The following is a 26,807-nucleotide window of genomic DNA, read 5'->3' on the forward strand; positions in this document are numbered from 1 at the left end:
CGTCCACTGGAGTGTTGGAGGTCAGCACTCAAATGGCCCCCCAGAACTGGTGTCTGTCTTAATAGAACCTTCTCTCCTGCTCTCATTCTCCCCTCCTTCACTAGTGGATTTTAAAAGCTCAGGCTGAACTAAATCAAAGGTGGATGTTTTAGTCATGAAGCATTTCCCTGCCGCCCCCACCCCCGACTCACACAATATCCTTTGAGGGACGATGAATAATAAGGTAGAAATAGGCTGATAAAACCTTCTGGAAAAGCTCATTTCAAACTGAACTTATTTTTAGTTTAATCAGCTCATGGCTTATGTTCAGACAAGTAAGAAAGTTTTCTTTTATATCCCTCCTAATCGCTGAAGAATGCAGTCCTATGACAACATTTCTCCTGGAAGCTATGCGCTCCTGCCCCCAAGCCCGTGTCCGTTGTTCAGTCTATGGCACAGAGACAAGGGACGGTAAAGGCCTTTGAGAGCCTGTGGGTGGCAGGCTGAGTGACCTCTGACCACTTCTTCACTTTTTGGAGAAATGCTCCCACTTATTTTTCATAACCTTTTGCCATCTTTTAAGTTTTCTAGTTATTGATACCATTTTTCGCTTAAAGAAAAATTTCTCCCCCTTCTTACAGAGCAATTATTATGTATATGCATGAATTTGAGTCTGTGTAGTTTTGCTCAACTTTTGGTTGTTATTCAAATCAGTGATGAGCAATTAATTCTCAGGTTTAATAGTGAAGCACACCTACTCTACGCTACGTGAAGTAAGCGAGACACAGAAGGACAAACACTGTGTGATCCCTCCTGCATGCGGTACCTAGAGTGGTCAAATTCACAGGGACGCAAAGTGGACCAGGGGTTGCCAGAGGCTGTCGGGAAGGGGAATGGCAGTTGTTTAATGGGTGCAGAGTTTTAGTTTTGCAAAATGAAAACAGTTCTGGAGATGGATGTTGGTAATGGTTGCACGATGTGAGTGTACTTAATGCCGCTGAATTGTGCACTTAAAAATGGTTGTAATGGTAAATTTTATGTTATAATATACTTTAATATAATATAATATAATATACTTTATCACAACAAAAAGATGGGGAAAGAAGTTTGCAGGGCTTATTTGTGGATAGTAAAAAGATGAATGCTCTTTTACCTTTTCTTTTTTAATTATTTACTTTTTACCCCCCCCCCCGCCCCCCGTACACACAAAAGTCAAGCACACCCCACAATTCTAAGGCTCGTCTTGTAAATGTACGAGTGCGTCGGATTCTAACCTTGTACTTGGAGGCGGTCTTGACACGCTCCAGGCCCCTCCTTTCCTAAGGCCCAAAGACATGAGCCTCCCGCCTCCGCCGTAACTCCCTGCACTTGGGGTTCAGACTCTGGTAAGGACCATTTCATCAGAAGCCAGCCGGCTTTTCTCCTCCATCTTCAGTGGTGGACAGACAACAGTTTGTTGTGTCAAGGGAGGCTCTGCAAGAACCTAGTCCCCTGAGGGCAGAGACTGAATCGTTTGTCTGGTCGGTGAGACCCCATGCCCAGCAGTGCTCGGGCACAGAGACGGACTCAGGAGGGGTTTGCTGTCTGCCCAGAGGGACGGGGGAGGGTTGACTTCTCATCCGAGAAAGTTTCAAATGGTTAGCAATGGTTTTCTGAATTTTAGAAATTGTTTTATTGAGGCATACAATAAAGTACACAAATCTTAAGTGTACAGATTGATAAATGTTATGTATGCGTATACATATACGCATACACATATATACTTCTGTGTGTGTGTCATTCCAGCGCCCCAGAAGTTTTCGTCTTAGCCCTTCCTGGTTAATACCTCCCCCCAGAATTCGCTATGCTCACTTACACGAGCATGGATTGGCTTTGTCTTCTTGAACGTGATACAAATGGAATCACACAACATGCAGTCTTTTGTGTGTGATTCTTGTTTAACCATCTCCCTGCTAACTTTTTTATTTTAAAATTGGCACCTGAGCTAACATCTGTTGCCAATCTTCTTTTTTTATTTTTCCTTCTCCCTAAGGCTTCCAGGACATACATAGTTGTATATTCTAGTTGTAGGTCCTTCTGGTTGTGGCATGTGGGACGCCACCTCAGCATGGCTTGATGAGCGGTGCCACATCCGTGCCCAGGATCCGAACCAGGAAACCCTGGGCCACCAAAGCGGAGTGCAGGAACTTAACCACTTGGCCTCTCCCTGCTAACTTTTTGTCAGAAGAACTTGAACAATGATTCAGTCTCTGAAGGCAAGCCAGGGCCATTGGAACAAACTGCTCAAGGGCAGGAACACTAAAGAGATTGGAAATTCAGTAACATCTAAACATTTAGCAGACAGGGAAGGGGCACTGGGACCCCCGGTCTGCGTCCATCCCTGAGCTACATGCAGATGGGCTTCTTTTGATCTCCTCCTTTGATTCTTGCCATCCGTCCCTGTGATCCTCAGTGCCTTTCATGGTCATCGTGACTCACACTTCAAGGCCTGACGAAATGAATCTTTTTAACATTTCATAAAATGTTAATGTGATTTAAACTGGCCCAGTGGCATTTTAGCATATCATCAAGAATTATTTACAGTGGTCATAAACTGAGTTATATTTGTTGTTTAGTTCTGCAATTCCCACATCCGAAGTCTGTTCTTCTGCAGCTTTCTCTACCTCTGTGGTTCTTCTTTGAGCTCTCCAGTGCAGTTCCATTCAATCTGGAGTTGAATGTTAAAGTCTGTGTCTTAGGTTGGCAAGAAGCCTTAAAACGGCCATAGTCCTAGAGGGATTTATGGATAGATGTGTCCATTTTCTTCAGACCTTGGCCCAGACAGGGCCCACAGCCCCACTGTGGGTCTCTAACATGGTGTGTGTCTTTGATCATGAAAGGGAAGATAACACAGAGGGTCTGGGTGGTTCTGTGCAAACCCATCGCCACTTTAGAAAAATAATCCAAAGCACCAGCCCTGCAGGCAGTTGATCGCTAGCATCCCCTTTGGAGGACCGTTCAGTTACTTTAGGAAATAAATAACTTCCATCATGGCATCTCAATTTCTTTCCTAAGGAGTGTGGGAATTAAAAGTAGGGAGTAAATGGATGGACACACAGTCCCCTGTTTTGATAATCTATTCCAACAAATCGGATTGGCTTGGAGTACACATGGGTTCCTTTTAACACTGCCCTTTGAACTTTGTCTTATGGTACTCTATGGTCATTCTAAGTGCTAGGGAAATAGTAAACTATTTTAAGGAAACTGTGGGTCTCTCACAAGGGGGTGGAAGTGACTCTGGAAGTCCGGCCCAGCTTTGTTCATCTTTGTATGCCAGTACCTGGCCTGGATGGCAGCTTGTCATGACCTTGAGTGTAGTGGCCAGAGTCAACCTTCGTCAGGATTACAGTACCAAGGGCTGGCCCAGTGGCATAGCAGTTAAGTTCACATGCTCTGCTTCAGCAGCCCAGGGTTTGCCAGTTCGGATCCTGGGCATGGACCACACACCATTCATCAGGCCATGCTCTGGTGGTGTCCCACACAGAAGAACTAAAGAGCTTACAACTAGGATATACAACTATGTACTGAGGCTTTGGGGAGAAAAAAAAAACAGAGGAAGATTGGCAACAGATGTTAGCTCAGGGCCAATCTTCCTCACTGAAAAATAAGAAATAAAAAGAATTACAGCACCAAGTTGTCTTCAGGCCTTCCACTTCCCCTGTGCGTGCCCTAGTCCTCCACCCCGTGCCTTTCTCCCTGCCCTGACCTCCCCAGTGCAGTCCTGTGTCCTATCCTACCCTGGGGGACACTCAATCACGCCCAGACCGTTTATTTCTACCTGTGGTCGATGTCCAGTCCTTCGTGGGGTGTTAGCCGATCATTGCAGTGTTCAGTGCATGGGCTGAAGATGTGGCCCTCTCCTCTGGAGAGCCTGTGAAGCTCTAATAGTGGAATGGCAGGCGAGTTCTTGTAGCCACCTGTGGCCCGTATCTGCACTTGGGAGGCACACATGCTCTTTGGGGCTGGGGAATGGAATGGTCACCTGTCCTGTCACTCACCTCTTCCTCCAGACTTCCAACGGCAGCCTGGAACATCCTCCCCCTCCTCCTCCGGCATGGCCCAACCCCCACCCTTGCCCCGGCTTCTTTGTGGGGTGCCTTTGGGCAGCCATCATCCCACATCCCTTTACTTCTGAGAGAGAGAAGGAGACATTTGCCCTGCTGCCTCGCAGGCTGCTTTCCCCAAGCCAGCCAGGGGAGCAGGTGGGTGCAGTGGGGAGCGGGACCAGGTAGAGGTGTGGGGAGCGTGAGTGTGTCTTATCAGGTCCTGCTGGATTTCCAGACCAGTGGACGAGTGGCTCAGACACCCGGAAGGACAGGTGGGAGTCTCTTTCCAGGAGGAAACACTTCCCGCCGAGCCAAACCAGAGGCCTGAGTTGAGATTCTCTCACCTCAACTAAAGGAGAAGCAGACTCGGTCGATGGAGATATGGGGAATTCTAACCCTAGGTCTGATTTTGCCCGTGAGTGTCACCGACGGTGGCCTCCAGAAGGGAGCCCCTCGGGCTGGAGTTCTGGAGGATGCTTTCCTGCCAAGACCTGGCACCGGCCCTTTATACCCAGTGCTTTGTTCCACAGTCGTGGCTGCTTTTCTTTTGCCACCAACTCGGCCGCGTGCCTCCCACGCCCACAACCCCCAGGAAAACCTCACGAAGCTGCAGAGCCGTCGCAGCTAAACATGGCTACTTCCCTTTCTCAGGCCCTTGTGCTGAGACGCTGCCAAAAAAATACACAAAAGAAGAAACACGCCCCAAACATTTCGAATTCCAGAGCACTTTAAATCTGAAATGTAAATTCAAACGACCCTTTCAAATCATTTCGAAATAAAGATGTGTATTAATGCAGTGAGCCCGTTTAACCCTTTTAAACAAACCTCTTTCCTTTTGGACGTCCTGGAGAGCCCGCCACCAGGAAATGCTTTATTCCAGCCTGACCGACCTTGTCTGTGGGAACAAACCGTTGGCAGCAGAGCTCCTGGCTGTGCGTGGAACTCCTAGGCAGGCCTGGCTCTGCTGAGCAGTCATTATCGGGCCTGGGCTCCAGTGTCAGACGCTCGGGCACAAAAGCTGGCCCTGCCTCTTACTAATCCCATTGCCTGGGCAAGTTACTTAACCTCTCTGAGCCCCCAGTTTCTTCACCTATAAAATGGGGATTCACACTAGAACCTACTGTATGGGGCGCTTGTGGGGATTTTTAAATGCTTGTCAAATGCAAGCTTGGCGCCTGCACGTATTAAGCTCTCACTGAGTGTTCACAGTTGTTATTTTTCAGGCAGGCCTGGTGTCTAGAGTCTCAATGCTTCTCATCCAAGACAGACTGAATAGCTCCTGAAAGGGCAACTTGTCTTGTGCTTCCTTTTTGTGTGAATGTGGGAAATTAACTATTTCCAGGTGGACAGATGGGTGGTCTTCCCGCCGTTGGTGACACTTCCTCCTCAGTTTACCAGTCTGTGAATGGACCTGGCCACATCAATGCCAAATGGATGTAGGGATGTAGGGTGTCGAAACCAGTTGTCCCTCCAATGCTTGCAAATCTCACTGCCCCAGGGCCACTGGATTAGAAGACTCCAGATTTGCCATGTGACCGTCTGGTCCTCTCCACCCCCCCCCCCCCCCCCCCCCCCCCCCAGCAGGCCCCCCTGAAGTGGGTTATGTTGGTGGTGATGCCAGGCCCTGGGGTCAGTCAACAGTTCCACGCACTTCATAAGAATGGCAGCACTTCCTCCCCGTCTGCTGGTTAACGTGAGCAGCCTTGGCAGCTTCCAGGATGCAGCTCCGTGTGGTACCCAAGGCCAGTGGAGAGGGCAGGGGTGCTGGGGTCAAACCAGAATGTCCCTGCTGCCTCCTGAGCTCAGCAAACTTGGGGAAGTGAGGTCACTTTTCTGAGGCTCAGAGGGGTGCTGGAGTCACATGAGTCAGCACATATAGAAGGGCCTTAATAGCCGGTAAACAGGGCCAGGCCAGGGCAAGGAGGGCGTGGGGAGGGCAAGGAGGCTCTCACACTTGCACAACCGAGAGCCGTGCCTCCTTAAAGTTGGCCCCTGGGTGCCTTCCCTGCCTCACCCTCATCTCGCCCAGCCGGCCAGGCCTCTGGGCTTTAGGCTGAGAGCCAAGCTGCTGCTACAGTCGTGCCCCCACCTACCGCCTCGGTGGTGCCCTGTCACTAGTGGTAGTAGTTGTACCACCGTTAATAGTACCAACCATAATAACAGCTAATGTGGATTGACCACCTGGCATTGTTCTCAGCATCTCACAGCTAACAACTCATTTAGTCCTTACAGTTCCATTATTATCCCCATTTGCAGATAAGGAAAGTGAGACACAGAACAGCTAGGGATTTGCCCGAGGGGGCCCAGCTGGTACGCGGTAGAGCCAGGAATAGATCCCAGGCAGTCAGATTCTAGAATCCAAGCTCTTATCCACTACACAAAGCTGCTAAAATGTGCTGGTCTCACCGGGTGAAGCCCAGACTCCATGGCCAACAGCCAAGCCCCTTCCCGGCCCGGCCCCTGCCTCTGTCTCCAGCCGCCTCTGCCCACACTTTCCTGGCCCTCTGGCTCAACCAGACTCCCTGGAGTGGCTCCAAGGAAGCCATCTTCTTCACACCTCTCTGGCGTTGCGCCTGCCGTTCCCTCCACCTGTCCTTCCTGACGCCCGTTTCATTGTCCGTGGCCAGCAAATTCCTATTCACTTTTCAAGACCTATCTTAAGTCGTGCTTCCTCTGTGAAGCCTGCCGTGAGACAGTTAATAGCTGGCCCTCAGGGTCTGCAGAGTACCTTGACCTACCTCGATGCCCTCAAATTGCTGGCCATCTGGTGGGGCAGAGAGACAGGCAAATATGCATTCAACTTATGGGAATTCAGCAAGTATTTCCCGCAGGGAATAAAGGCGGGAGAAATCATGTAAACGGGTGTGAGTGTCCCGGGGTGGAGGGGGAGGGGGGATGAGAGGCGGAGGACGGATCCCTGTCCCTCCTGCTGGTGTCACTTCCTCAGGCTCACCCCACGCTCTGAGTGAGCATTCACATTTAATGAAATGTATTTTGCAAACCTGGCCCCTGACATCAAATCAGTACTTTATCAGGTGCTCAACCTGAGAAGCGGGGATCTGCTCTGTGGATGAGCAAACACCAGCCACTGCGCCATGGACTTGTTGAAAGAGCAACACTGGCTTGCGACGTGACATCTTCCTAAAAGAGGACGGGGCTGTTTTGGCCAGAAGGGATTTTCTCCTTATGGGCTGGCTTTGGAGTCTGACTCCCACACAGGCTGTGATGATCCGCTGCCCTGATTCACGATTACACCGCTTGGTTCCTGCTTCCGTCTCCATCGGCATCCTGGGCACTCCTCCAGGGCACCATTCGTCTGAATACGTATCTCCTGGTGCTCAGGCTGTGCCCAGCCCCCGGCTGGGAGCTGCTCGGTTCACCTTCGTTGGACAGAGAGAGTACCTGAGAGCTGAGCCTCCCAGGAAACCACACCCAGATTTGAGGCAGCTGGTTCTGACCCATCTAAGAAATTTTAAATCACATTTGTTAGTCTTTTAAACCGTATTTGACAAATCTGGGAGCAAATAACTTTCCTGGTGTTTAGTGGCATCGCCTGCCTTCTTTGCATTTGTTTCCCTTGCAAAGAAATGGGGTGGTGGGGAGAAGAAGTAACAGGGCTGTTTGTACAGTATCCTGTGATACGGTGATTAATGAATGGTGAATAATGAATGGTGATTAAAATAATTGGAAATTCCCGCCCAAGAAGCTGCTGGTGAGGCAGAAACTAGCAAAGGTGTCCTAATAAGGAGGCAGGAGAGTGAAGAAGAGAGCTGTGAGTCATGCACCCACTGCCGTGCCTGCAGCTCTCGAGAAGGCTGGGGGGTGGAGAGCCCACGCACCGCCACTCAGGATCAGCTGGGGTTTCTTTCAGCCACTGAGACCTCAAAATCACGACAGAACCTGGAGCTTTGTCTGGGTTTCTGTTCACTAGACCAGTGAAATACCAAGTTCCTGGGGAGACGAGAGAAAGAGATGTTGAGGAAGAAAACGCCCATCCTTTTTCTCTAAATTACAGTACATTTATCAAGCGCTGCGATGTGCCGGCCCCACTGGGGGTGGTGGTGGTGGGAGGCTGAGATTTATTCCACAGTGTTGGAATCTCCACTTTCAAGGGATGATTAACGGTGGCAAGTGGGGAAGAGGGAAAATGTGCCAGCAAGATGTTGTTTTCAAACTCCAAACATTTGTGATAAAATGAGTTAGAAGTTATTTCACTCCAGCAGCGAGGGTCTCTCCCCTACTTTCATCCAGTGAAATCAGTGCCTCTAGAGTGTGGAATTGGGTGGGGGGGGGCGGGTCAGGGGAGTCCAGGTGTCAAGGATGTACGTGGTTGGATCATTGTCCCCTCACTCCCGCTCTCCCCCTCCAGCTGATACAGTTACCTTGTAGGATGAGGGCGGCAGTTGAAAGTGACAGTCCTTGGGGTGATGTGTGCTTGGCTGTGACCCTAGGAAACAGCCTATAATATCAAGGTCTTCTCCTGCTGCGAAGGTCGGTAAACCCTGGCTTTGGTGCACAGGTGTTCCTCCGGGCTGTGAGCTGGAAGCCAGGTGCAGATTACACACCCAGGGTCTCTGGTCTGGGGCACAGAAGGAGTGATGCGAAGTGTGGCTGGACAGGATATGCTGGGTTGGTCATCTCCAAGTCAGAACAAAGAAACTCCATAAGACGTTAAAAGTACGAAAAGTATACCCGGAGTGAGTCATTTAACCCTTACAAGACTTCATCTTCTTTGTTCGCAAAAGGAGTCTGGATGAAAATCTGGGTTATTTAGACCCAAAATAAAAACATAAACAACAGAGGTAGTACTAGTGATTCGTGAAGGAAGGACTGGCATATTCAATCATTAGAGTTGGGGCAGTTGGCTTTCCACATGGAAACAAAAATTGAAGTCAATCCCTACTTCCCACCGTACAAAAAAAAAGTGTTTCCAATACAGATTCCCAGGTCCCATGTTGGGCATTCTGGGACTCGGAACCTCATCATTTTTAGCCCTCCACAGACCATTTAGAAACCCCGGGTCTAGACTATTAACTCCCTGGGGACAAGGACTCCAGCTGTTTTTGTCGTTAAATCATTCCTGATGCGAGGTCGGTGAGCCGAGGAGTCCGAAGAAAGATTTCTTGGACTCTCAAGATCTGGCAGTAGGGCTCTTTTATTTAGAGAATAGTGTGGAATAGCATGGGGACAGGGCCCAGGGGCAGGCAGAGCCGCTGCTGCTGCCCCCAGTTGAGGGTTAGGGCTAATTTTATAAGGCATGGGTATGTGAGTCATTTCTTTACAAGACAAAGGAAAGAACATGAATAAAAGTTAAAATGGTATCAGTGCAGGTGAGGTCTGGTTGTTGGGTGATCCCATGACTTTTAGACAAGAATCAAATTGGATTAAGTAAAGGTCAGAAGCCACCACCCTAAATCAGTTACATGAGATTGCCAGACAGCAACCAACTTAAGTTCTTGTCTTCCCCATTAAGAGTTTCTAGGGATAAGGTCATCTCTCTTCTTCTTCCTGGTACGGAGAGGGAGGCACCTTTTACAGATAGAGATTTACCTTACAAATGTAAATGTGTCCCGAGAAGGGCAAGTTCCATTCCTCAGAGCCTCCTTGCCTGTCCCAGTTTATCAAAAGCAATCAGCCCCAAACAATCCCGATGCCAAAGAGACACATCCTGGGGTGGCCAATTTCAGGTCCCTACAAGGTCATCCCTCCTTCCTTCACAAATGCAAATATCTCTCAAAGAGCAAGCAAATTCCAGTCCTCAGAGCCTGCTTCTCATCTGCAGTTTTTTAAAGTTAACCAGCCTAAAATCCTCATCAATTCCTACCAAGTATGGTCCCTGGAACATATTGTGAACCCAGAAAATGTTTGTTGAATGAATATATGACTGCAAAGATTCTAAAAGAAAAAATGAATTTCTAAAAGAGATTATATATTTTTCTTTGGCTGTCATTAATAATAGAATAGAGTCATATACCCAGAATTATTTGAGGTACTGACCTGGCTGAAAGCAGGAGAGAAGAACTGAGAGGAGAAATTTTAGTGAGATCAGCCTTCTTCTTCTCAAAATCTAATTTAAAGCTATTTGAAAATGTTACTCATACCTTGAGAGAAACCAGGCCCACCCAAAAATATTATTATTAAACTATATTTTAATTGTGGTTATGATTATTCTTTTTTTCCATTTATTAAATACCTACTTTGTATAGAAACACAGTCTTTCTGGGGCCGACCTGGTGGTGCAGCAGCAGTTAAGTGTGCACATTCTGCTTCAGCGGCCCGGGGTTCACTGGTTTGGATCCCGGGTGTGGACATGGCACCGCTTGGCAAGCCATGCTGTGGCAGGCATCCCACATATAAAGTAGATGAATATCGGCATGGATGTTAGCTCAGGGCCAGCCTTCCTCAGCAAAAAGAGGAGGATTGGCAGCACATGTTAGGTCAGAGCTAATCTTCCTCAAAAGAAAAAAAAAGAAACACAGCCTTTCTAACACAAGTTTTTTCCTCTTTTTTGTTTATTAAGGGATAACTTACACACAATAAACCACCGATTTTAGCTGTACAGCTTGATGGATTGTGGCCTTTAGGTACACTGTGTGACCACCACATGGTCAAGCTACGGAAAGGTTCTGTCACCCTACCGTCTCCTCTGCCCTTTGCCCTCCAGCCCCTTCCCCCACCTCCAGCCTCTGGTGACCACTAATCTGCTTAGTGTCTGACACTTAATGATAATAATAGTAATCATAATGGTAAAGTCAGGAATTTGCAGATGTTTTGGCCAAAGGGTGTAAAGGCAGACAAAGGGAAAATGAGACTGGGAAAGAAATTGCTCACCCGACTAGCTGGGCTGCAGACCTCAGCTGGCAGCAGCTACACTTGACGGGGAATCAGCCCCACGGGAGAGCAGGCGGACGCTTCGGAGACTGGGTGTCCAAGAAGTTTTTACAAATGACGTGGTAAGACGTCTTTGTGATTACAGAGAAAGAACACAAGGGTTGGCATATACAGCTTGGATATCAATCTGGCAGCCAGGTTTCTGGACATGGATCTGATTCCTTTTTAATGTGATGTCTTGAAGAACCCCTGGGCCTGCAAATCCATCTCAGAACATCCAAAATGGCCCTGCTGCTTGAAGATGAAACATTCGAGTAAACAAACTTCTGTCTCAGAGGATGTTTTCTGTCTCTGAGGCTATGAATTAAAAACCTCAGGGGCCAGCCTGGTGTAGTGGTTTAGTTTGGCGCACTCTGCTCCAGTGGCCCAAGTTTGCTGGTTCAGATCCTGGGCGTGGACGTATACCACACGTCAGCCATGCTGTGGCCACAACCCACAAGGAGAATGGAGGAGGATTGGCACAGATGTTAGTTCAGAGCTGATCTTCCTCAAGCGGAAAAAAAAAGAGGAGGATTGACAACAGATGTTACCTCAGGGCGAGTCTTCCTCAGCAAAAAAAAGCTCAGAGTCCCTGGTTCCCACCGAGATTTGTTAGCCCAGACTGAAATATAGGAATGTGGTATGTCTGTAAGAAACTGTTACCAAAACCAAAGTGGGTTCCCTCCTGGCGAGTTAAATCAGACTCTCCACCAGAAGTAGTTGCCTCACAAAGTAAAGTATATTTGCGGCAAATAGGAGACCATGAGGAACCATTTCCAAAGTCATGGCGTCCTCGAACAAAGGGAAGCAGGGACTTTTATTTTGGATGGGGGACGAATATTCAAAAATAAGAGGTGGGTATTCGCTTGCGCAGGCTCAGCTGGAAAACTTGCTTCCACATACCCTGTAGGCTATGGGAATAAGGCCTAAGCTCGTCCTGGAGAGATCTTAGTGGGAAAAATGCGGGAAAGGTCGTGGGTGTGGCTCTTGTGGTGAGGCTTGGTCTGGTTCCGGGTGGTTGGTGATTGCATCTCTGTAACATAACAAAAGGAAAAAACCAATTTGGAAAAACAGTTAAAGTATCCAAATCTATCCTGAGTTCCTTGGGGTGACTAGTCAGTGACGAAACTAAATGCATCAAAGACAAGAACGTGGAGATTTTATATAGAGCTGTTGGGAGGCTTGTAACTTCTGCCTCCATGTGAGTACCGGGCACTGTCTGGGTCCTGGGGCGCCCACTGACAAAGACAGGCTAGTTTCTGCTACCTTCTGATAGGAAGGAGCTCATGTTCCGTTCTCAGGAGGCAGGAACAAATTAACAAATAACGTGGTGCTCAGTCACAGATGAGAGCAGCAATGGACATAGAGCAGGTACGGGACAATAGGGGAGGGTGTGGGAGGGGCACTTCAGGTGGCTGGTCAGGGAAGGCCACTCTGAGGAGGTGACTCTGGAGCTGAGACAAGAATAACAAAAAGGAACCAGCTCTTGTTAGAGAAAGAGCATTTTAGGAATCAGGACCAGCAAGTGCAAAGGCCCTGAGGTAGGAAAGAGGTTGGTGTGTTCAAGAAAGAAGGCAAAGGTGGCCTGAGCACAGTGACCAAGGTGGAGAGGGGTAGAAGCTGAGGCTGGAGAGATAAAAAGCTTTGCTCCAAAAATGCAAACCTAGGCCCTCTTGAAAAAAGTCACCAAGCCAGCCGTGCTGGTGACCTGGTGCTCTGAGAGATGTGTCACTGCTGGGCAGTAGTTGGGAATGCTTACAGTTGCAAAATCTCTTCTTACTTACTCATACTGATCATAGACTGCAAGCAGGCAGGGAAGGCAGAGTTATTCTAGCCCAACCTCCTCATTTTGCAAGTGAAGGGCCCACAGAGGGTAAAGTTCTTACCTGATAAACCAGGGAAAATATTTGCAGTTCATTATCACAGGTTGAGGGATCAATTTCCACACTATGTATAGAGTTCCTGGTGGGCAGGGCTGGAGCAGAGCAAACAAGGAGGGGAGGGGTACAAAAAGAGGTTGACAAAATCCAAATGTTTGATCACACACCCTGCTGGGCTGCAGGAATACAGGCCACCCGTGTACTGTGCAGGAGGAGAAATGCACAGCTCTCGTGCAGGCTGGCACATCTGGTAAAATTACAGCTGGTCAAAAACTGGAAAGAATTCAGATGTCAATCAATAGGTGAATGGATAAATAAATCATGGTCTCTCCAGACAGTGGAATACTACTCAGCAATAAAAAGGAGCATGCATCCATGCAATAACATGGATGAATCTCACGAACATGAGAGCAAAGAAGCTGGGTACAAAAGAGAATATACTGTAGGATCCCCTTTATATGAAGGTCTAGATCAGGCGGAACTCACTGACAGTTTTTTGGGACCAGGAGTGGAGGTTGACTGCAAAGAGGCACCAAGGGAACTTTTTGGGGGTGATGCAAATTTTTTTTATCTTGTTTGCGGTGGTGGTCACGTGTGTATACACATTTATCAAAACTCTTAAAATGAATAGGTCCTTTTTAATGTATATAAATTATATCTCAACAAAGTTGGTTCAAAAAGGAAAGGAAAAAGCGTAGCTGGAGAGCAAAGCTTTTGGTTACATTGCTATTTGTTGGCTAAATGCTTACTGAGCACCGTCCACGGACAAGCGCCATAGCGGGTACTGACCATCTCTTGGCTCCAGAAAACAGCAGGACAGAGGCACCAACTGCAGCCCCTCTCTGTGAGCCCCTGGGTTCCCTCCACGGGCCCCACAATCATCCACTGCTCCCAGCCCCTCAGCCACCTGGAGACTCACAGTCAGGACCCAAATCAGGGAAGGGGCAGTGGCTACTAAGGAGAAAAGCAGCTCTTCCTTTCAGTCCGAGAGGACTTAAAAGTCGATCAAGTGAAGGGGGTGGGAAGGAGTTGGGCTTCTTGGTGAATCAGGGCCCCGTCCTGACCTGGGCGCACACCGCTGTCTAATAACAACCCCATCTCCCTCGCTTGGTATTGTTTGTTCAGACAATTTTGCTGAACCCCAGTCTGAGGTATTAGCACTGTTTTGCTCTAAGTTTCCAAGTTCATTGCCACAATACGTTTCTATCTAATTTCTGCAAGTTTTCCTAATGTCCGCTCCTGCGTATACGTGCGGACTGGGCGTGAGAAGTGCCTGGCGCGGGAGACGGCAGCTCTTAGCAGGTAAACCTCTCTCTACAGATGGACGGTTTCTGTGTGTGGACTTTCATCTGATTGCCGTTTAATACTGCGCAGATGGGGTATCTGAAAACATACTGCTCAAGACATCTAGGTTGTGGTATAGTGTTTTTAATTGTTGGAAAAATTGAATAAGCCAACCAAGAGACATGTGTCAATGCCCAGCCACAATGGCTCGGTTCTTTCCCACTGGTAAGGACAGCAGTGTCATTTTGCATCATCTCCCTTCTCAGGCCAGGGGGGAAGAAACAAAGGTGTCAAAGAGGACATCCTCCTAGACCGACTGAGGGGATGACAGAGGGTTTGCACATCCAAATCATCCTGCTCACTTCAGTTTTCTTCCTTTCTTCAGAAGCTTCTGAGATTGCTGTGCCACATGGAAGCGGCATTACAGTTCTCATAAAGCCCGGGACCCCAACTCTGCCAGCGAAGGCCTGTTACATCGTCGTTTTTAAAAAGCATGTAACCATGTTGTCCATCAAATCCGGAGAGAGAACAGTCTTTTCCTTTAGCTGCCAGGATCCAGAGAATCACTTTGTTGTGGAGATCCAGAAGAATATTGGTAAGTGTGCTCTCGGGGACCGTTGGGCCCCCGTTCCTGTGCCAGCCAGCCTCTAATGCGAGAGAGCTAAGATCTCTCCTGCACCCTGCTTAGCTCTGATGCAGCCAGTCTTGGTTCTACGCGCTGTACATGGGTTCAGTTGTTTACTCCTCAAAACAACCATCTGAGAAGTTCACAGAGAGAGCACCTTGCCTCAGATGGCATAGCTCTTAAGTGGCAGCAGGACAGGAGCCCGGGCACGCTGGCTGCAAAGTTTTTGCCTGTAACCATTAGGTAACACTGCCTCTTAATGGAGCTGCAGATCTTCAGGACTGTGGTGCTCAGTCTGATGTGCAAAAAACATCAGGCTGATGAGGAGCAAAAGTCAAAGGAGTTGGAGGACAGAAGAATTGGAAGTTTGAGGAGATAAGAGTGAGGAAATGGGTCCACAGAGCACAATGGAGAAAACTACAGCTTTGGCGGCTGAGGGAGCTAGGCTTGGCTTCAGGCTCCAGGGCTACTGATCAAGTGACCTGATCACAGGGCTTCAAGTGAGTGACTGAATTGCTTTGTGACTTAGTGTTCTAGTCTGTAAAATAAGAGTCATTGTACCAACCAACAGAGTTGTTATGAGGATGAAATAAAATAATGGATTGAGAGTATGTGACACACAAGAACTCAACAAACTATAGATACTGGGTATTATTATTATTCATAATTTGAGGTTGGGAGAGGAGAGTGACATAAGAAATAATAATCAAGCAGAAAGAATTAAATGTATAATTTCCCAATCATTTTAAGTCGAGCATGCCAACTAGGAACTAATAGATGTAGTTATAACAAGGAGAACATTATTTTGACCCAATCAAAGCCATACTCAGAAAATTTTTTTCTTTCTTTTCTTTTTTTTCTTTTGAGGGAGATTAGCCCTGAGCTAACTGCTACCAATCCTCCTCTTTTTGCTGAGGAAGACTGGCCCTGAGCTCACATCAGTGCCCATCTTCCTCTACTTTATACGTGGGACACCTACCACAGCATGGCTTTTGCCAAGCGGTGCCATGTCCGCACCTGGGATCCAAACCGGCGAACCCCGGGCCACCAAGAAGCAGAACATGCGAACTTAACCACTGCGCCACCGGGCCGGCCCCTCAGAAAATTTCTTCACCTTTAACTGAAAATAAATGTATCAGGCAGTAGATCAAGAAGCAAGTAAAAGGATAAAATAAACGTTAGGAAGAAGGAATTCAGAAAAATAAAAAGAGAAAAAGTATTTAAAAACAGTTTTTAAAACTATGTCTGATAACTAAAGCCAAGACCTGGTGCTCTATAAAGACTAATTGAGTAGACAAATCTCTGACTAGTCTCCCAGAGAAGAGAAAAAGGAAATACAGATATACAGTATTGGAAGTATAAATGTGGATTTAATGACATATACAATGGTGATTTCTAAAATTGTGAGAGACTGTGTGCAACATAATGATCATAAATGTGGAAATCTGAGTGAAATAGATGATTTCCAGGGAAAACTTAATGGGCCAGATTGACTCATAGAAAGAGAGGAAGCCTGAATAAATAAATAACCAAAGAGGAGATTGGAGAAAACATCCAAGATGGGAGAGAGCAGGGTTTGGGTTAGTGAGAGACAGTTTCAAAGAGGATCTTATAAAACTTCAAGGAGAAGAGAATCTCTATGATATTTACCATTCTAGAGGAAGGTCGGCAAACTTTTTCTGTAAAAGGCCTGATAGTAAATATCTTAGATGTTGTAAGCCAGATGGTCCCTGTCACAACTACTCAACTCTGCTGTTATAACACAAAATCAGCCGCAGACAATAGGTAAACAAATGGGCGATGACGTCCCTCATGTTAATTCACATTAACGGTTATTGGGCTGGATTTGGCACATGAGCTGTGGTTTGCCGAGCCCTGTTCTAGAGCACAGAAAGAGGGAAAGTTTCACAGTTTATTTCATAAGGCCCTTACAACCCTGATGTCAAAGTGTGCCAAAACATAAAAAAGAAAACCATAGACCAATCTCTTATGAATATACATGCAAAAAAATCCTAAATAAAATGTAAGTATATCACATCCAAAAGATTCATTGAAAGACTAAAGAGGGGCCGACCCCATGGCCAAGTCGTTAAGTTCGCACACATGCTCCACTTCGGTGGCCCAGGGTTTCACGGGTTCAGATCCTGGGCACAGACCTAGCACTGCTCATCAGGCCATGCTGAGGTGGCGGCTCACATAGCAGAGCCAGAAGGACCTACAACCAGAATATGCAACTATGTACTGGGGGGCTTTGAGGAGAAGAAGAAGAAGAAAAAGAAGATTGGCAACAGATGTTAGCTCAGGTGCCAATCTTAAAAAAAAAAAAAAAAAGAAATGGGATGTTTTGCCAATCCAATAAAGTGTGTCTGTCAAAAACTGATAGCAAATATCATATTCAACAGTCAGCCATAGAAGCATTCCCATTAAAACAGGGAGCAACATAAGGATTCCCACTACGCATGCATGTTCTTGGTCGCCATTCTTCAGAAGTTCTAATTAAATGCTAAGGGGTAATCTTAAGAAGCACATCAACTCTCTATGAAGCAGAATATAAAACTCTACTAAAAGACAAAACAGAAAGTGGAAATAAATGGAGAGATCACCATGTTACCTGATGAAAATCTCAGTATTTTTAAAGTGTCAATTCTCCCCCAAATTAATTTACCAGTTTAAGTTAATTACAGTGAAAATCTCAATGAAGCTTTTACTGAGCTGGGGAGAGTACTAATATACTTAAAAATCCAATGGAATGGGGTGTTGCTGTTAAAAGAATAAAATAGATGTGTGCATCTGACATGGAAAGATGCCCCAGATAGTTTTGTTCCACTGAACAGAATGCAACTTACAGTAGGAGGATAGTTTGTGTAGTTCAACCCCTCTTTATTAAACCCACACACACTCACACACAATCATACAGAGCCCCGCGTCTGGAGGAATAAACCCTAAAATGCTCACCTTAGATTCTTCCTATAGTGGGGGAGGGGGGACAGGAAACATTCATCTTCTTCTTTGTGTTCTTCTGTACTGTCATTTTTGATAAACATGCATTACTTTTATAATCAAACCAAAAATGACTGCCACTTTGAGCAAGGAAAAGGTAACTGATGGCACACCTCACAAGATGAGTCTCCCAGTCAGTCCTCAGATGCCACACACAGTTCACTATATAGTAAAACCCACGGTTTTCAAAAAACAGTGTCATTTCTGAAGTGATTCACAACTCGTATCATTTATGAAAATATTAATTTCTAAAATAATAAGTCTAGACACTGGAATCAAGTCCAGAATTCTGCCTGCCCCTCATTTTTAAAACCTCTCCCGAATAGGCCTTCTGAAAGTTCCCGTGTTTGACACCTCTGTCATCATCCCTTCTTGAATAGTCCCATGAAAGTTGATGGAAGTAAGTCTGTGCCGAGGAAAACAGTTGTGACCCACTTCCGAAATGACACCTCTCCATCCTCTGGGTAGGAACCGTTTCAGTTATTTCACATTTCTGCGCTGGACGGGGAACAGGGGAAGGCTTGGAGGCACGCCCATCATTTTGACTCCTCTTACCTGTGTGTCCATCCTAAACCAAAGCTCTTAGCAACAAATTAAAAAGTGCTTGCACACTTGACTCTCCCAGTGTCGCATGGCTGGTAGCAGAGCCGTGGCTGAGAGATGGGCTTTTTGACTCCGGGTCCTTAGTATCGCATTAAATTAGAATCACTCAGGTGACCCAGGCATGTGTATTTTTTAAGCGTTCTCCAGGTGAGCTTGGCGTTGGAAGCAGGGCTGAGAACCACTGCCTTAATAGGGTTAAGTGATCCCACAAGAGTGCAGGACCTAGCAGGAGCCACTCCACGTGGCCACCCGGCACACGTGTGGGTGGAAAGCTATGAAAGCTATGTGGCTCGATATAAACAATGAAGTTCCTGTAAGCTCCTAAAAATAGGTACTATCTTTACTGACACGTGGGATCTAATTTTAGCCGCATTCGTCACCTTGTTATCTAACCATTTTATCGGTTAGACAGCGTGGCGCGTTGGCAAGAATTCAAGTTGACCAAACACAGCCAGGGTTTTTGTCCTGGGATTGTGCGCACTGAAGTGCCACACTTGTCACCCAGACTCCAGGGCTGCTTTGCAAAAACTAGAGGTTTGGCATGGATGACCGCAGAGGTCCTGGATGGTTCTGAAATTCTTCTGTAGTTCCATTTTGAGTTGGCAGTGCTTTCAAATACCCACCTGGGGCAGCAATAAAGGTTGGCAGATTATCATTAGAGTGAGCAGAGTCCACTCATCTTTCAGATTCCCCGTGCAGGAGCCCACAGGAGCCCTCCTGTTCCGGTGCCTGCTTTCTCTTACTTCTTCCACTTGCTTTCCTCTTATTTCCTCCTTGACAGCCGCGATTCTCGCTTTGTTTTAAAAGGCTTAGGAAACAGTACATCAAAGGACGTATTAGTTGTTAGCCGGAAAAAAAAAAAAAAAAAATTTAACTGCAGTAGTAATAAAGTGCCAGCATTAAAAGTCACGAGGCAGAAAGATAACCGTGCCTTGGGGTCCCAGCCATTAAGAGGGTTGTACACTCAGAGTGTACTGAGTAGGTGGATGAGTGTGTTGATGGGAAAACCAGTTTTGAAAGGTGGAGCTTGGCACTGTGCCCTAAAAATTGTGAAACCGTGCCTCTCTCGGAATAGGGGCAGTAGGATGGCCCAAAGCACAGGTTCCATTGTGGAGGGCCTCCCTCTGGCTTCCAGGGAAGCCTGGACAGAGGCCCCCCACCTGGACTCCAGTGACCTAATCTGGAAACACAGTAGTTAGGAGGTATCTTGGGTCTCGTTCCCTGGAGGCAGAGCCTGACATGGGGATTTTGGTTGGTCATTTGTCTTGGAAGAATCCTATGAAGAAGTAAGAAAAGCAGGATAGAGCAAGGGAAGAAGTAAGCAAAGATTTGGTTTTAGCTGAACTGTAGTCTCAGGCTGATGCTGGCATGTGAATGGCGTCACCAGATCGTGTCACTTGAAACAAGGAGGGCAGGCTTTTTCACTCCTGTACTGGGCAGTGATTGGCTGTGGGCTGCTGCTCCCCCTTGGGCTGGGAGTGACAGGGCAGCAAAACCTCTCAGGCTTTTCGGGTCCAAGTCCACTCCCACAGCCAAGGCACTGCCCCCGAGAAGGGTGAGCCATTGGCCGCCAACACTCATGCAACCAGGGGATGGGAGCCCCCTAACAGCCTCCTCCAGGGCTGAGGAGGAGCTGTGAGTAGCCTGGTAGCGTTTGTGACTAAGATTGCTTTTGTGGCTGTTTCAGACTGCATGTCAGGCCCGTGTCCTTTTGGGGAGGTTCAGCTTCAGCCCTCACCGTCGGTGCTGCCCGCTCTCAATAGAACTTTCATCTGGGACGTCAAAGCTCACAAGAGCATCGGTCTGGAGCTACAGTTCTCCAAGCCTCGCCTGAGGCAGATCGAGCCGGGGGAGAGCTGTCCAGATGGCGTCACTCACTCCATCAGCGGCCGCATCGATACCACTGTGGTCAGGATCGGAACCTTCTGCAGCAATGGCACTGTGTCCCGGATCAAGATGCAAGAGGGAGTGAAGATGGCCTTACACCTGCCGTGGTTCCACGACAGAAACATCTCCGGCTTCAGCATCGCAAACCGGTCGTCTATAAAACGTGAGCATGCCACTCCCTCCCCGGCTATTCAGTGAGGAGGAAACATACAAAATCACCACTGTTCTACGTCGGGAATGGTCAGATGTCGGTGATTTTGTGTGATTCAACCCTAATCCCTTAAAGGAGGATCCCACTCTTCTGTAAGCAATGTGGGCCCCTCACTCCTGGTGTGAACCCACTCTTCGCTATTAAACACACCCGTGGCGACTCTCTTTCCTTTCTCCTTTGTGCATATGAGGTTTGTTTTCAAGAAATGAAAGGGGATTGATTCCACAGACCTACCTTAATTGCTGTTCCTAATTTCTTTGTCTTGTCCTCTATCTCTTCCACATTTTCTATCATTGTATCAGTGGTGTGCTATTAGTTTAGAAACAAAGGTAATATATTCTCAAAAACTCATCACATCCTAATTACTTTACTACGTTTTACTGTTATCTGTGCTCTTGAGATTATTGGTGCCGGTTGTATCTGCAGGTGGAAATACTGTGTGGTGAGCTGCTGCCCAGGTCTTCGCAGCGCCACATGCAGTCAGCTCACACTGGGAGCTTGAAGTTAGCCATGGTGGGAGTGCTTACACCGAGGAAGTGGGCAGATGCTATAATTAGGGCTTTTTTTCTGCTGAGTCGGTTATTAAACATATTTCTTTGCACACCGCTGACGTCTCCTTATCATGCCATATCCAGACCCACTGCTCAGGACCTGAGAATCGCCTTTTCTTCCCTTCTAACCCCCTGCCCCTCAGCTGTGGACAACCAGGGCAGGGTCTAATTGCCTCCTGTTCTTTTTCGTTTGGGTTCCACTCCCAATAGGACTGTGCATCATCGAATCTGTGTTTGAGGGTGAGGGCTCAGCAACCCTGATGTCTGCCAACTACCCCGATGGCTTCCCTGAGGACGAGCTCATGACGTGGCAGTTTGTCATTCCCGGGCACCTGCGGGCGAGCGTCTCCTTCCTCAACTTCAACAACTCCAACTGCGAGAAGAAGGAGGAGCGAGTTGAGTACTACATCCCAGGCTCCACCACCAACCCCGAGGTGTTCAAGCTGGAGGACAAGCAACCTGGGAACATGGCCGGGAACTTCAACCTCTCTCTGCAGGGCTGCGACCAAGATGCCCAAAGTCCAGGGATCTTCCGGCTGCAGTTTCAAGTTTTGGTCCAACATCCACAAAACGAAAGCAGTAAGTGCGCCCACTTTCCTCTCCCCTGCTCCTCCAGCACCTCTTTCCCTCCTGGGTAGTCTGCTTGGGGTGAGGTTCCCTTCCTATCTCTCATCTGCGTCTTCTGGAACACTTGGACTCTGGACTCGGAGCGTTTCAGGAAGCACGTTGCTAGGCAGCTGGGCAGGCTCATTGGTGAGCACCTGGCATGTCGTTCTGTCTCAGCATAATAAGAAGCAAACGTGATCTTGCATTCACGGTGCTAAGTTGTTGTTAATGAAAGTGTTGGAAGGTTACCCTCTAGATCTCATGTCTTGACCCTACAATGTGAATCAGGATGTCTTCATCAATCATAATGGTAACTAACACTGTTTTATTGGCCGAGTGCTGCATACCATGGGCACACGCTCTGCATGCCAGGCCCTGCCCTAAGCACAGCACTTATGTGGTCTCAGCTAATCCTTATTACAACCCTGTAAGGGAGACAGGAATTATCTTCATTTCCTGATGAGAAACCAGAAGATTCAGGAGGTTATGGAACTAGCCCAACATCACACAGCTTGTCAGGAGCAGAGCAAGCTCAGAACCCAAAGCCTGTGCTCTGGGCCATAACTGAGCCCCAGGTGGATTAATGAGAATAGATTGCACACATACAATTACTGAGATGCCATAAACCTTGAGAAGGGTCATCAGGGCCAGAACTCCTCAGAGCTGAAGTGCCCAGGGCACAACATTTAAGGAGGCACCCACGCTGAGGTGCTCACTCTTACAGAGGCGCTCCCCGTTGGGGTCGTGTAAGCGCAAGATCGGCACCTGACAGCCAGCGCCTCCTTAAACATGCTCTCTGGGTGCCTCGCTCACCTCAGCGAGGGGCGTGGTCTGGATCTTGAGATAAAAGGTACAAGATGAGTTCAGCGTTGCTGTTCCTGGGACTATCTATGAGCGGGGTCTGTGAGTTGTGACAAGTGACCTTGAACCAGAACATCTCTGATGTGTGCTGAGGATGGGTTCTGTCCAGAGGGCTGATTCTCATCCTTGTTTTTTAATATTTGCTTCAGGGAAGTAGGCAGCAATATTAAGTGGCAGTGTGGAATGACATGCTGTTTGTTTTTGAGGGCAGATAAACACCTGAAAAGTGACCATGTGGAGTCCATTCAAGGGGTCGCCCAACTGGCGCTGCCTTGGGAATGCCCTCTCGGTGCCCACTGGGAGCCCGTCTCCTCAGGAAGCTGCAGTTCCACCCATAGCTTGACCCAAGATTCCTTCTAATTCACTATAACTATGTGGAAGGCATAACTTTATACATATCTGTGTTTGTGTGTGTGCGTCCACTGACACATTTTTATGATTCCACTGTCACAATTTCATCATCAGAATGTTGAAAACAGCCACGAAAGGATTTGGAAATTGAGTGGGTTTGAGTTTGAGGAGACGGAGGGTTGTGTTTATCTTCTCAGTCATGGCAAAGTGCTGCTGATTAATTCTGTTTCCTGTAACATCAGCTGGGTTGATTTCTAAAACTAATCAAATTGTTACACATGCTGTAACCAGCATCAAGAAGGGCATGACTTTAGTTTGAGGCAAATAAATAAAGAGTGATTAACTGCAGTTGGGAGATATTTAGCAATGTCAAGGCTTTACATAAAGTAGAGTTTGTAGTTTTCTAGAGGAGTGAGTGGACTTGGCCAGCAGGAATACCCAGGCTACACTGGACTCCCTGAGAGCTCCAGTTTCTGGACACCTCCATCTTGATCCTTTGAACCCTGACATGGACCCTAAATTTCAAGGGATTGCCCAAGGAAGCCAGCCCTGCGCACCCACGTTTGTCCGATCCCATCTTCACTATCCTTCATTCGATAAATATGTGTGGGCAGCTTGTTTCGCAGGCAGCGTAGTCCACTGGTTCAGGGTGCCTCCTCTGGAGCTGGCCTGTGTGGATTTGAATCCTGGTTCCCCTGTTACTGTGTGACCACGGGCAAGTCACTTAACCTCTGTGTGACTCAGTTCCTCATCTTAAAATAGAGATGATAGGACTGCCCTTGTAGGGGTGTTGTGAGGATGGAATGAGCTATCACAGTGCCTGGCAGGTAGTGAGCCCTCTTTAAATGTTATCCTGCAGTGTTGTAGGTCGGGGAAGGGACTCAGGGTTGAAAAGACATGGTACTTGTCCTTAGAGATTAGCCCGTGGCCCAGGAGAGATATGAGGCTTATAGGATGCAGGAGGTCTCCTCCCAGGAGGAGTTTCAATGGTGTGTGGTGGGGTTCGAGGCAGGGAGCACACCTCAGGCTGGCAGGAATACCAAGAGGAGACATGGCAGAGCCTGACCCTTCTCAAGCTGCCCTGGAGGCCCCAGACAGTCTGTGCCCCTCATTGCCACAAGAAAAGGTTCTATATGCTGTTTCTGCTCTTTCTTAGCCTCAGAGATGAGAAAGAAGAAGCCGGAGGGTTGGGGAAGGCTTCAAGAGTCTGAGTCCCTCGGGCGGGAGCCTCTGCCCTTGCTTCTCCCAAGAATGCTGGTCCCCCATGGAGCCTTCCTCCTGCTGTACCTCCCTGAGCCCAGGCCAGGGCCTCTTACTCCTAACTTGACCTTCCTTCGTCCCCAGCAGTAGGAAACAACATGGAAAGCCAGAGCCACGGCAAGGGCAGAGGCAGCCGTCAGAGGCACAGAGCCAGCCCAGACCCCTCGTCATCCATAGCAGGATCTGACCACAGTGGGTCCAGGCTGCAAAAAGACAACTTCTGAATGTGGGCAGCAGGCAGATGTTACCTTGAAACTAATTGTCTGCCAAAAAAAACCTCTACTATCAAACCCCCTCTCTACTTTGCTGAAAAATATCATATAAGCTCAAACTAGACCCAGAGGACCTCTGCAGGGAATATCTTTTTATGGCTTGACCACAAGCATCCTATGTCTTAAGATGACTAATGTACAAGCTGCCTGGGACCTGAGGAATAACTGATCTGGCCAGCTGTGACCAGACGTGTGAGCACTGATGGCTTATGCTGCCCAAAATGTACAGCTCAGTGATGTTTGAGAGTTCGATTTCATGTTCATCTCTACCAAACAGATCTTGTTTTTAAGTGCTCCATAATGCGCTCTCTTCTTTTTGGATGGTACAATACTACCACGTCATATCTGGTATTATTGCCACATCATTACCTGGAGGTCTAAAAAATAAATTTGGGGCCTCTTGGAGTTTCATCTAATAGTCACAGCAGAGAGAAACCTTCTCTGTTGTCCTGTGCAGCTAGTTTCTCTTTTCATGGTATTGTTTCTAAAAGGTTCAAGGGCCCCTGCTGATAATGATCAGATGAGTTAATAGTCGTCTGCCTATCGACATTATTCTCTTTAGCAGGAGCAGACTGCTAGCCTGCTGCTTTATGCATCCTCCTCCAGCTTTTGGAGGAGCATCAGAAACGAGAGCAGAGGCAGAGCCAGGAGGCCTGCTCAAGTCACAGAGGGTGGCTGTCACAGCAGCCATGGAAAGCCAGAGCCTCAGCAAGGGGGGAGGCAGCTGTCAGAGGCACCCAGCCAGCCCAGGTGTTTACTTGCTCTGAAAATACCAAATGGCCTAGTGTATCTTCAAAATCCGTGGATTTCTGGGTTATCAGGACTCAGATAAGGTAGACGGACAGGAGTTTGCAGTGTTGTACACCAGGTTTTCTTGTTGACCGCTCCGGGTGTAGGGGAGGAAGGCAATTCCTCCACCCTCTAGGTCCTTCTGGCTGGCCTAAGAATTAAATTGACATGAGACCAAATAACTGGAGAAAATCAAACAAAGTTTAATAACATTAATACATGAGAGAAATCCCAGAAAACTGAGTAACTCCCCAGAACGGCTGAGGTCACCACCTTAAATACCATCTTCAGCTAAAGACAAAAGAGGATGTTGGGGGTGGGAGGAGTCAGTTATGGGAGGTTACCAGAAAAGCACAGTAAACAAGAGTAAGGTTATTATGCAGACTTGAGTCCTTTCCTTCCGCGTTGATAAGAGTTCCTAGAGATAAGGTCATCCCCCCTTCTTCCTGGTACAGAGAGGGAGACACCTTTACAGATGGAGATTTCCCTCATGAACGTAAATGTCTCTTAACAAAGGGTAACTTCTACTTGGTTTTCAGAGCTTCTCCCATGTCTGCAGTTTTCTAAAAAATGACCAGCCAAAAATAAGCCTCATGCCAGAGAGACACATCTGGAGGTGGCCAATTCTGCTCCCCACACAGGCCAGCACTGGTGGTGGAAGCCGTTGTATTTGCTTCTTTGGCTTTTATAAACTCCAGAAGTGGGGCCAGCCCAGTGGCGCAGCAGTTAAGTGCACACGTTCCGCTTTGGCGGCCCGGGGTTTGCTGGTTTGGATCCCGGGTGCAGATATGGCACCGCTTGGCAAAAGCCATGCTGTGGTAGGCGTCCCACATATAAAGTAGAGGAAGATGGGCACAGATGTGAGCTCAGGGCCAGTCTTCTTCAGCAAAAAAGGAGGATTGGCAGCAGTTAGCTCAGGGCTAATCTTCCTCAAAAAAATAAATAAATAAACTTCAGAAGCCACCCAGAGCCTTTAACTGAATGTTGACTCTGTTTCTGTTTTTTGTTGTGTAACTTATGCTCTGTGAGTCTTAAATTTGTCCTGGTGGAATTGACATGTCTTGTGGCCTCTGACTTAGTCCCATGGAGCCCATTTTCATTTTAAAGTGTCGATGAAAATAATCCATAACCAATCTATAGATCAAAACTGGGGGGAGTTTATTATGAGCCAGATCTAAGGACTAGCCTAGCCCAGGCCTTCCTTCCCCAAGGAACAAAGAGGAGACATCACGTATGATAGGAATGTCCCCTTTTACAACAGTCAGGAGATTGCCTAGCGAGCACAGCACAGCTATTCACACAGCAGGTAGTAGGTCTGCTGTCTCCGTTGACACAGCAGGGTGGCAGGTCTGTTGTCCTCCTCGAGCTGGGGGGTCACAGGGTGGGCAGAGCAATCAATCCCTAGCCTAGGGAGAGATGCTTATCTTTAAGGAAATGCCAAAAGGAGGAAATTGCATCTTTATCTTAAGGGCATTTGTTCTTGTCTTTGATAGTAGCAAAGGCTTAAAGCAGATATACAAGGCATGCTCAATAGCCATGCTAGGCCCTTTTGGGAAAAACAAGATCGGGCCAGATTAGGTTTACACCAAATGGCTTCCTCATATACTCCAGTATATCCTCTTGCTTGCCATTTGTTTATCAAAAGTAAGAAATCTCTAACTATAGGTAGCCCCAGAATAATTAGGGGCCTTTG

General features: G+C 47.5%; 1 protein-coding gene across 5 annotated transcripts in view; it reads left to right on the plus strand.

Annotated features, from left to right (window-relative positions):
* The window catches only part of CDCP1 (CUB domain containing protein 1), a 55,242-nt gene that overhangs the window by 14,683 nt on the left and 13,752 nt on the right, over positions 1–26,807 (plus strand). For 4 of the 5 annotated variants that reach the window (XR_006889783.1, XM_046669782.1, XM_046669762.1 and 1 more), the window contains exons 2-4: positions 14,484–14,693; positions 20,014–20,376; positions 21,186–21,554. Coding sequence is in view for 4 of the 5 variants with exons in the window: in XM_046669782.1 (XP_046525738.1) it covers positions 14,484–14,693; positions 20,014–20,376; positions 21,186–21,554 (942 nt within the window). In the remaining variant the exon portion in view is untranslated. The remainder of the gene's footprint in view (positions 1–14,483; positions 14,694–20,013; positions 20,377–21,185; positions 21,555–26,807) is intronic. The other variant, XM_046669772.1, reaches the window with a different exon arrangement.

The sequence above is a fragment of the Equus quagga genome, chromosome 1 (genome assembly GCF_021613505.1).
Source record: "Equus quagga isolate Etosha38 chromosome 1, UCLA_HA_Equagga_1.0, whole genome shotgun sequence".
Taxonomy (NCBI): domain Eukaryota; kingdom Metazoa; phylum Chordata; class Mammalia; order Perissodactyla; family Equidae; genus Equus; species Equus quagga.